The 11,270-nt window shown below is 46.5% G+C and overlaps 1 protein-coding gene across 1 annotated transcript in view; it reads right to left on the bottom strand.

The window, feature by feature from the left end:
* Positions 1 to 3,262: 3,262 nt before the first annotated feature.
* LOC126188587 (uncharacterized) overlaps positions 3,263 to 11,270 on the bottom strand; it is a 58,973-nt gene continuing 50,965 nt past the window's right edge. The window contains exons 3-4 of the mRNA XM_049930189.1: positions 10,790 to 10,945; positions 3,263 to 3,499 (exon numbers count right to left, since the gene is read on the bottom strand). Coding sequence (XP_049786146.1) covers positions 3,263 to 3,499; positions 10,790 to 10,945 — 393 coding nt within the window. The remainder of the gene's footprint in view (positions 3,500 to 10,789; positions 10,946 to 11,270) is intronic.

Below are 11,270 nucleotides of genomic sequence, written 5' to 3'. Positions count from 1 at the left end.
TTTGTTTATGCTTGATAATTTCTACAAGAAATTTAATAAATATAGAAAATTCTTCAGTTCCTGTTTATTTAATTTGGGAATTCTGTGAATTTATATTTTTTTGTATTTTATTACGGCAAGCTTTTCATTTTATTTGAATGATTGTTCACCTCATGGATTCATTAGTAACAAATTTCATGTACTAAATTGTATAGCTATTTATTTCTGAAGGTGGACTCAAGTACTGTATTTCCTTTAATGACTGCTTGTTATCACTTTATGTTAGAAATCCTACATTTAAATAAATTAAAAATTCTCAAGGAAAATTTGTTACACAGTGAATTATTTCTGATGTCCGCTAAAAGTGTTACATTATGAAAAAAATCTTTGTGTAGTCCGTGTAGCGTGTGCATTGACTGGTAGTGAGAAATGTTACTGCCAAAATTTTCGTAAGGTAACAGAAATGGACAGACAGTCTATCACTAGCTTTTTACATTATTAAATTACTTATTCACGTAACAGTACTGTACATTTCAGAAAAACCGAAGAAAATTATGGTGTTTTAAACACACTGGCTTTGTATTCTGGAGTATGTAGGAATTTACATGCAGCCATCCTGATATAGGTTTTCCTTAGTTTCTCTGAATTAATTGAGGCAAATGTTCCGACTATTCGTATCATAAGGCCACGGCCGACAGCATGACCCAATCTTCTCATCTTAAACATGTAAGTAAATATATTTATGTGCCTATGAACTACGTTTTTATTTGTTTGTCCTTAATCTGTATTACTAAATTACGTGCAGTGTAGTTGTAAATATGATCAACGGACGAATAAAACTTCTGCTATTACAACACTGTCCAGTCACATTAATGTGACCACCTGTCAGCAGCCTGAATAATCACCTTTTGCAGTGTGAACCGCAAGTGCAGGAAGATAGTAAATGAGGTCCTGGAAGATACCGACAGGGTCGTGAAGCCATGCGGCCTCTAGTGCCATGACTAGCTGCACTAGGTTCCTCGTTTGAGGATCCATAGCACGAACTGCCCAGTAGAGATAGTCCCACAGATTCTCCATCGGGTTTTAATATGGGGAGTTTGATGGCTAGGGAGTAAGAAAATTCATTCTGGTGCTCTTCGAACCACGTACGTTGTGAGCTGTGTTGCATGTCGCGCTGTCCTGCTCGTAGATGCTGTCGTGCCGAGAAAGAACAAAATGATGTAGGAATGGACATGGTCTCCAACGACAGATGTATGCTTTTGTTGATCCATTGTGCCTTCCAGAATAAAGAGATCACTCAGACCAAAACACACGCAGAATGTTTCACTACGTTTCACATCGTATACGCCAACGGCCATCCGTCTGAGCATAAAATGTGATTCATCTGAAAAGACCACCTGTCGTTAATCAGTGGACATCCAGTTGCACGGATGCATGAATAAGGTACCTGCTGTAGAGGCCATACGCAGCAACGTTCACTGAATGGTCACTGAGGAGGCATTGTTGCTAGCCCCTTGGTCCATCTGGGCAGTCCGTTGCCCAACAGTTACATGTCTATTCACCTGTACGCATCTCCACAGCCGTCCTTCACCTCTGTCACCTACGGCTAATGGTGCATCACATTTGTCTCGGCGTCAGTTGGGATAAAAATGGTTCAAATGGCTCTGAACACTATGGGACTTAACATCTGAGGTCATCAGTCCCCTAGAACTTAGAACTACTTAAACCTAACTAACACACATCCATGCCCGAGGCAGGATTCGAACCTGCGACCGTAGCAGTCGCGCGGTTCCAGACTGAAGCGCCTAGAAACGCTCAGCCACCTCGGCCGGCATTATCAACTGCAAATACCTCTCTTATATGCTGATAAGTCAGCTCTATTGGGCTGTCGAAAGTGTCCTGCAACCTCTGAGTTAGTTCTGTCAAGCTTCACCTCAGTGACTTGATCCCTTATTCGCAGTTTATGCTGCATAAATTCTTTTTGTAAATGTGAGATGCCAATCACTTCTCAGGTAGCAATGCTCGACAGTCGAATAAGTTGTAACAGTTTATGCTAGATAAATTATTTTTTTAAATGTGAGATGCCAATCGCTTCTTAGGTAGCAATGCTTGACAGTCAAATAACTTGTGTAACACAACACAAAGAACAGTCACAAACAATAAAACTCAGCTAACCTAAGATCCTAGGTTTGCCAAATTACTCTTGTATTTCTTATCATGCAACCACGCTCTACTATCATTGATATGGTGATGGATATTTACCATGGTAGCAAATGCATGGAGCAGGGGAGTGGTAGGTTCTGGGCTTCAGGAGAGCGAGGTTTTAATAAAATAATTAGTTTTATAGTCCAGAAATCTCCACAAAGGAAATTTGGCACAACAATTTAAAACAAATACTCCAGTTAATTTTAGACAACTGAAACTAAGCACTCGCAACCAACCATCAACTGAAACTAAAAAAAAAAGAAAGAAAAATCGTGACGATTGAGTTACAGTTTGAACTAATTAAACGAACTTATCAACGCGATTTTAAAACCAATAAAAGGTTAAAATAACACACTTAAGTTACAGCAGGAAATACTTGGTTACGAGCAAGATTGACAGATAGATGCCAAAAGAAATAAAAATTCATAATCAGCTCATCTGTAGCGAGGATACCGAATCAACACATCAAATAAGCTTGGGTCTGTACAGGACGTGCGTGTGCTTTACAAGTTACGAATCCCAATAGTGCCAACGGACGACTTCACTACATCACACAGAAACGAAAGTTACACACAAGCCTTACACCTAACTAACCTAAGGACATCACACACATCCACGCCCGAGACAGGATTCGAACCTGCGACCGTAGCGGTCGGGCGGTTCCAGACTGAAGCGCCTAGAACCGCTCGGTCACAGCGGCCGGCTCAGTTGGGATAGTTCCGGTTTGCCATGCACGGTATACTTTAACCATAGCGGCACATGGACAGTTTGCAAACTTAAGTCATTTCGGCAATACTTACACCCTTGGCCCGAAAGTTATTGATTGTCCCCATTTGGACGTCAGATACATCGCTCTGTTTCCTCATTACTTTAACTGCACTGTTTTCCGAATTCCCCGACACACTTGGTATAACAGCTACTGCTGATGCTGCTACCTGCCTCTGTATGTGGTTATTGCGCCTGGTCGAACATAGGCGATAGTCATTTTAATATGACTGGAGCGTGTATTGCTACTACTGCTAGTAGTAGTTGTAGTAGTAGTAGTAGCTGCAGCAGCAGTATTACTTGTGTCACTAGCCTAAGGTAAGACGTGGTAGGGCCCGCAACAGTCGGCTGACCTGATGGCGTCGGTGTATCGGCCCAGCCGGTGCAGGGCGTCCGCCAGGTGGAAGAGGATGACGAGGCGCTGCTCGGGGACGGTGGAGGCGGCGGGGGCGCAGAGCGCGGCGCGGTAGCTCTCCTCCAGCTTGGCTGCCGCCTCCGAGAAGCGCTGCCGGCCCACCAGGAAGTAGCCGTGCCAGAACAGCACGCTCACCTGCACACCGCACACACCACTGTTCAATTGCTCCGCATCTCCTCGCTCCAAATTAAAACGAAATGTTTGCCCCCAGTTTGTGGTGGGCAAGCTGCATCCATTTTGTGACTCGTCAGCTTCGGTTATCCCAATACATTGTACTGACGTGCATGCATTTCTGAAGGACATTGCATAGTAGACCATTAAGCACAGACACTGAAAATAGTATTTATACGCCTAGGCGAAGCCCACGACAGTAATAAGTAAGTCTCATCCCGTGCGGGAATCACAGGTTAGCCGAGCGCGCTAACGCGCTGCTTCCTGGACTCGGGTAGGCGCGCCGACCCCGGATCGAATCCGCCCGGCGGATTAACAACGAGGGCAGGTGTGCCGGCCAGGCTGGATGTGGTTTTTAGGCGGTTTTCCACACACCCCTAGGGGAATAACGGGTTGGTCTCCACGTCCCGCCTCAGTTACACGGCTCGCAGACATCTGAACACTTTCGCGCTATTCCATGGATTACAATAGTCGCAGACAGTTGGGGTACGCTAATTCCTTCCCGGGGGGTACGGGGTGGCGGCAGGAAGGGCATTCGGCCACCCCTTCAACTAACATTGCCACATCCGATTAACCATGCTGAATCTACGTATCCGCGGGAAAAACGCCACAAGCAAAAAAAAAAAAAGAAAGAAAAAAAGAATCCTGTGCGGGAAACACAGCGATTGTGTGAATGAAGGGCGTAGACACACGACGACTTATGGAGATTTGGGCCTGTCCTGGAAGCGGGCTTGGATAACCGAAGTGGTTAAGGTGGCCTCTCGCATAGAGTGGAAAATCCAAGTTTGAGTCCTAGTCCGCCACAAATTTTCATATATCGCCAAAAATTTTACAGCTGGAGTCTCATCTTATTCGCACTTGTAGATACATTTCTTATAAGAGGGTTAAGTGCCATTCTGCAATTATACCGATCGTCCAAATTGTTTCCAGGCGGCTCTGAGCACTATGGGACTTAACATCTGAGGTCATCAGTCACCTAGAACTTAGAACTACTTAAACCTACCTAACCTAAGGACATCACATACATCCATGCCCGAGGCAGGATGCGAACCTGCGACCGTAACGCTCCCGCGGTTCCAGACTGAAGGCAAAACATCGTGTGACAACAAACTGAAACAACCTCGGGCTCGCACAAGCCGGTCTGACGACATGATCGAGAAAGTGGAGAGAATTGTTTGGGGGGATCGCTGAATGACTGTTGAACAGATCGCCTCCAGAGTTGGCATTTCTGTGGGTTCTGTGCACACAATCCTGCATGACGACCTGAAAATGCGAAAAGTGTCATCCAGGTGGGTGCCACGAATGCTGACGGACGACCACAGGGCTGCCCGTGTGGCATGTTGCCAAGCAATGTTGACGCGCAACAACAGCAGGAATGGGACTTTCTTTTCGTCGGTTGTGACAATGGATGAGACGTGGATGCCATTTTTCAATCCAGAAACAAAGCGCCAGTCATCTCAATGGAAGCACACAGATTCACCGCCACCAAAAATATTTCGGGTAACCGCCAGTGCTGAAAAAATGATGGTGTCCATGTTCTGGGACAGCGAGGTCGTAATCCTTACCCATTGCGTTCCAAAGGGCACTACGGTAACAGGTGCATCCTACGAAAATGTTTTGAAGAACAAATTCCTTCCTGCACTGCAACAAAAACGTCCGGGAAGGGCTGCGCGTGGGCTGTTTCACCAAGACAACGCAACCGCACATCGAGCTAACGTTACACAACAGTTTCTTCGTGATAACAACTTTGAAGTGATTCCTCATGCTCCCTACTCACCTGACCTGGCTCCTAGTGACTTTTGGCTTTTTCCAACAATGAAAGACATTCTCCGTGGGCGCACATTCACCAGCCGTGCTGCTATTGCCTCAGCGATTTTCCAGTGGTCAAAACAGACTCCTAAAGAAGCCTTCGCCGCTGCCATGGAATCATGGCGTCAGCGTTGTGAAAAATGTGTACGTCTGCAGGGCGATTACGTCGAGAAGTAACGCCAGTTTCATCGATTTCGGGTGAGTGGTTCATTAGAAAAAAAATCGGAGGCCTTAAACTTGAATGCACCTCGTATATTGCAAGAGCTACAAATGTAGATGGGCATGGCTGGGGGAGGGCTGAGATTGATGGAGGAGGAGATGTATAGAGAGATGAGGCAAGAATGTTGGATAGGGAGACAGGGGGACAGAAGAGGATGGACAGATAGAGCTGCAGAGGAGATAGTACACACAGGGAGGGGGAGGGAGCAGAAGGATAAGGAGAAGGGGCAAGAGGAGATGGAAAGAGAGATGGGTACAGGAGGAGACAGAGAGAAGGGGAGGAGGAAATGGACTTCAATGGAGGAGGAGGAGGAGGAGGAGAAGGAGGAGGGGACAGGGAGAGAGGGGAAGGAGGGAGATGAACAGCAGAGAGGGGGATAGAAGTATATGGACAGGCATGTTGTGTTGTAATAGTATTGACCAGGGCAACCTACATGTCAGGAGCAAAAAACTGTTTCCATGCCCCTGATACGTAGGATGCTCTGCAGGACAGGTGTGTTGTATGGTAATAGTGGTGGCCTGTCCTGAATGACAGGTATGTTGTGTGGGAGTAGTTATGGCCTACTTTGTCGAACTCTTTTGCAAGGGCTACATTTGCAGAGGGGCATGGCTTAGTAGAGAGAGGAGGGGGACGAGATGTACAATGAGGAAGGGGGTGAATGAGGTGGACAGAGAAACATGAGTAGAGGAGATGGACAGAAAACGTAGGCAGGGTGATAGACAGAGAGAAAAAATGGCTAGGTGGACAGAGAGAGGGGGAAGGATGAGATGGGAGAGATGGAGGAAGATATGGTCAGAGAGAAGGGGAGGTGGACATGGACAAAGAGTGTGAGGATTATATGGGTGCACTGTGTGTATCGAATGTGTGCACAAGCGAAATCATACGGAAAAGGCTAGTATTTCACAAAGCAAACCAAAGTTACGACTTGTCACTCTTTGTGGTATGAAAATGTCGAAATTGTAGCCTCGACTTCATCTTTTTGGTGCCTTTCGTTTGGCGAAGAATTTGATTAACAGAGATAGCGGTTTCGATATAGATAAATGACGAAAACCGACGCTTTTTTTAATAAATTTGCAACGACTTTACAGTGCTACTAATAATGACATATCGACAAACAAGCATTGATAGACCACATAGATTCTATGGCGTTTGTGAGCCTGATTCTGGACAGTCCGCGATGAACTCACCACCAAATCAAGCAATTTTATTCACTGTGTAATCCAGGCTAAGTCCAACATAATAGCTCCTTTGAAACATTCTGTCAAGTCTCCATTTCGACCTACCTAACTGCGTTGATTTCATACAATCGACTGACACACAGGCACCACTTCACTACCATGACTCATGTTACCATGGAGTGTCATATTACCACCTCGTATCATTTCTACACCACCTACAGCGCTAGAAAACGACCAATGTGCTGTTTTTAAGTGTAAGGACTGGTATTTTGTATAGCCTGCATGCATACACTAATGAGACAATCTATTATGATCAGTATCAACCATGAGATTGAATGCAAACTGGTGGCGTTTGGGGCACGTGACGCCGTAAGGGAAGTGTATAACCGGAGCAAAGATGATTGCGTTGTCATTCTAGCGAGGATATAGGTCGTAAATGGGGAAAAATCAATTGACATAAGCGTCTCTGAGAAATGAGAGATTATTTTGACTGAGCACCTGGGACCGAGGATCTCGGAAACAGCGAATGCTGTTGGTTGTTCACGTGCTACCGTCATGAGCACCTATCGGAGGTGACTGAAGGACGGCGTAACCCCCTGTAGACAACAAGGTGTTGAACGAGCGCATTTAAACACAGAACGTGGAGGTCGGAGCCTTGCTGCCCGGTAAATCTGGATAGGCACCTATCTGTAGCAAAACTGAAAAGAGAGTACTATTCTGGTGCGGGCGCTAGTGTTCCTTCTCACATTGCTGAATACTGAGCTTCGCAGTCAACAAGCTCCACTTGTCATGTTCATCCAACGATATCAGCAACTGTAGTTGCAGGGACGTGGGATTATCGGGATTCGCCTATGGATAAAAAGAAAACGTGTCGCCTTGGATGATACGAACGTTTCTTGTCATATCAGATCGATGACCGTGTCCGGATACCTCTTCCTCCAGGCGGACGACTTCTCAAAAAAATTGTTCAAATGGCTCTGAGCACTATGGGACTTAACTTCTGAGGTCATCAGTCCCCTACAACTTAGAACTACTTAAACCTAACTAATCTAAGGACATCACACACATCCATGCCCGAGGCAGGATTCGAACCTGCGACCGTAGCGGTCGCGCGGCTCCAGACTGTAGCGCCTAGAACCGGTCGGCCACACCGGCCGGCAGGACGACTTCTCGACACAGGCAGGTGGGTTCGTATTATTCTTTGGGTCACATTCACCTGGGCTTTCAAGGGGCTTCTGGTAGTAATAGAAAGCACAACGAGAGTTGTAGAATACTTGTGTGAACATTATCTTAACCCAATGGAACACATCTGGAAAGCTATTGGGCTCCAGCTCTGCACCCACTAACCATCGGCCGCTGGTTTAGGGGATTTGCAAGTTCTGTTCATAGGCTTCTGCTGCCACATAATTCCAGAAACCTCCAAGGATTCGTCTAATCTATGTTCTGCAGAATCTCTGCTGTATTACGTTCCAAAGACGGTCCAACACGCTGCTGAGCAGCTGACAGTTTTTTGGCTTGTAGTGCATATGTAGTTATTATTACTACGATTCGGCTTCAGTGGTTCGTATATTCCCCGTTCAGCCCAAGTATCGAGATGGAGGAAAGGTCAGAGATACACAGACTTCATACGGGGTGATTTTAATTAAAATAAAGTTACTCGCGGAGACAGTGTGGGCTGTAATTATTGTACGGCAGCAAAACTTGGTAAATATGCTAATGTTCACTGAAACCAATTAACTCCGGAAAAAACGTTAGTTTAAATAGTGGTTACCAGGTGTACATATGGTGCTGTACACTGTTTGCATGACGGTACAACATCCACTGTGGCATCTGACGAGTCATACCGTGAGTGAATAGTATGGCTATCGAGATGAGAGACCGTGCGCTTTTAGTGAAACTGTTTTGCGTAAACCAGCAGCGATTACAGTGGTGCATTGAGAGAGTATCGCCGACTGGAAGAAAAGGAGATGCCAGATGTTATTAAATGGTTCAAAGACGATGATAATGAAATTCGAAAACAGTAATGAGCTTCGTGTGGCACCTGGAAAAGGAGGACCTCGTTTCCCGGAGGAAGTGTTTGACGAGGTCGTTGTTGCTCTAACTGGTCGTGGAAAACGTGCCCCAGGCAGTGCTAGCGCTCGTTTAGTGTCACAAAAATTGCCCATTCCATGGTCAAAAGGGCGAAAAGTTTTTCGTTCTGTTTTACACTGGTACACGTACAAGACCCACACGGTGCAGCAACTTGAAACCTCATGATCTGCAGCAACGTTCTGTATTTGCTCTTCGATTTCTGGTACGGAGCAAAGTTGGTGAGATGTGACCTGGCAATATTCTATGGAGTGACGAGGCACATTTTACATTACGGGGTGCAGTGACTACACAGAACGGCTGACTTCCGGGTACTGTCAAACCACGTATTGAGCACGAAGAGCCGTTGCACTCGCTGTATGTGACTGTGTAGTGTGGATTCACAAGCACCTGTATTCCCGGTCCGTTCTTCTTTGATGGGAGTAGAGCGAGAGGTCCTTCAGATGTAGTGTGACATCTGCACGTTATCGAGACCTCCATACATGGCACCTGTTTCCTACTTTGGAAGAGCCCAGCTGTGTGGAAAACGCTGTTGTCATGCACGATGGGACAACATCTCATGGCGCTCTACTCTTCCAAGAGCGTGTTATCTCCAGACGTCTTCCAGATGCATGGCGTGTGAGATCACCTGATTTGAATCCATGCGACTTTTGGCTCTTGTGATACCTAAGAGAACGCGTTTATCACAGACACGTTCGATCTCTATTTGATCTGAAGGCCAGTATACAGAAACACGTTGCTCAGATTCCACCCCGGAACTGCTGCGAGCAGTTGTTCTACAAATGCAGCATCTCGTCGACCGTCTCCAGTACCGATATTGAACATGATGTGTGATCAGCGGTTAATAACAAAATCAACATTTTGCGTTTCTCACTTGTTTGATCCTTGCTGCCCACGTCCCGTTTCTAATCCATTACATATGGAAAAGTTTTTATACATCTTTCTTGCACTCGCAGCGCCAGATTTGCGCCTGTTGGCCACAGCTGAAACTATTTTTTTCCCAGCATAAATCAGTTTCGCATTGACGCTTTAGTATATCTAACAAGTTTCGCTGCTATACGATAATTACAGCCCACATTGGATCTTTGTGCACTTTAATCATAGCCGCCCCGTTCAAAATGGTTCAAATGCCTCTGAGCACTATGCGACTTAACTTCTGAGGTCATCAGTCACCTAGAACTTAGAACTAATTAAACCTAACTAACCTAAGGACATCACACACATCCATGCCCGAGCCAGGATTCGAACCTGCGACCGTAGCGGTCGCCCGGTTCCAGACTGTAGCGCCTAGAACCGCACGGCCACTCCGGCCGGCAGCCGCCCCGTACCATGTCCACAATTTATTCCCGCGGAGGGCACCGCCGAAGTCGTACGCATGTCAGATGGGCCCTTCCCTTGACACGAGAGTTCTTATAAATACGGCGGCCTTGAACTTGTATCTCAGTCTCGCTATTCTCTGAAGATATCCATATGTGTCATTGATTAGTAAAGTGATTGACCTTGACCGTGTTTATGTTTTCGATACGAATTGCTCCGTGAACAACTTGGTACACTTATGACAATTTCTGCTAAATCTGGACCTTACTTCCGGCTAAAAATTCACGTCGTGAGCCCCACCGTCATCGACCACTGGATCTGCCTGTTTGTTCCCTTGTTCTCTGCCTCGGCACCAGCACGAAAGGCCGCGCGGATTTAGCAGAGCGGTCTGAGGCACTACAGTCCTCGACTGAGCGGCTGGTCCCGGCGGAGGTTCGAGTCCTCCCTCGGGCACGGGTGTGTGTGTTTGTCCTTAAGACAATTCAGGTTAAGTAGTGTGCAAGCTTAGGGACTGATGACCTTAGCAGTTAAGTCCCATAGGATTTCACACACACTTTTTTGAACAGCATGAAAGATCATAAACTATTGTGTACGTACGCAGAGTGGGGTATAAAATAAAGTGCGGTGGGACACGGCGTTTACCCAGAGGACGGCGAGCGCCCGGTGCGCGGCGGGCAGGAGGCTGGGCAGCGCGTGCGGCCGGCAGAGCGCCTCGCAGCGCTGGAAGGCGCTCTCCGCCTCCTCGTGGCGCCGCTGCTCGCTGTACAGCCGCGCCAGCTTCAGCAGCCACGACAGCACCTGCACACCATGGGCGGGCGCCTCTCAGCTAAGTCGCCTGTCTTCCGGCTCCACACAGTAGGTCGTACAAGTAGATTATCTCTGGCTGTGTGGAAACTGTGGGTGATCGTAGGTGAGCTGATAGTAGTGTGTCACCACAATCAAAACCAGCCTTACCACGTGTCGAGTCATGAACATAGCACTCATTTGAGTTCAAATAACAAAGAAAGATGACCCAAATATATGGAACAGGCAAAATAATGTGAACCCCTGTACTTACACTACTGGTCGTTAAAATTGCTACACCAAGAAGAAATGCAGATGATAAACGGGTATTCATTGGACA

This window comes from Schistocerca cancellata, chromosome 5 (assembly GCF_023864275.1).
Source record: "Schistocerca cancellata isolate TAMUIC-IGC-003103 chromosome 5, iqSchCanc2.1, whole genome shotgun sequence".
NCBI classification, from domain to species: domain Eukaryota; kingdom Metazoa; phylum Arthropoda; class Insecta; order Orthoptera; family Acrididae; genus Schistocerca; species Schistocerca cancellata.
This window is presented reverse-complemented; position numbering and strand designations above follow the sequence as displayed.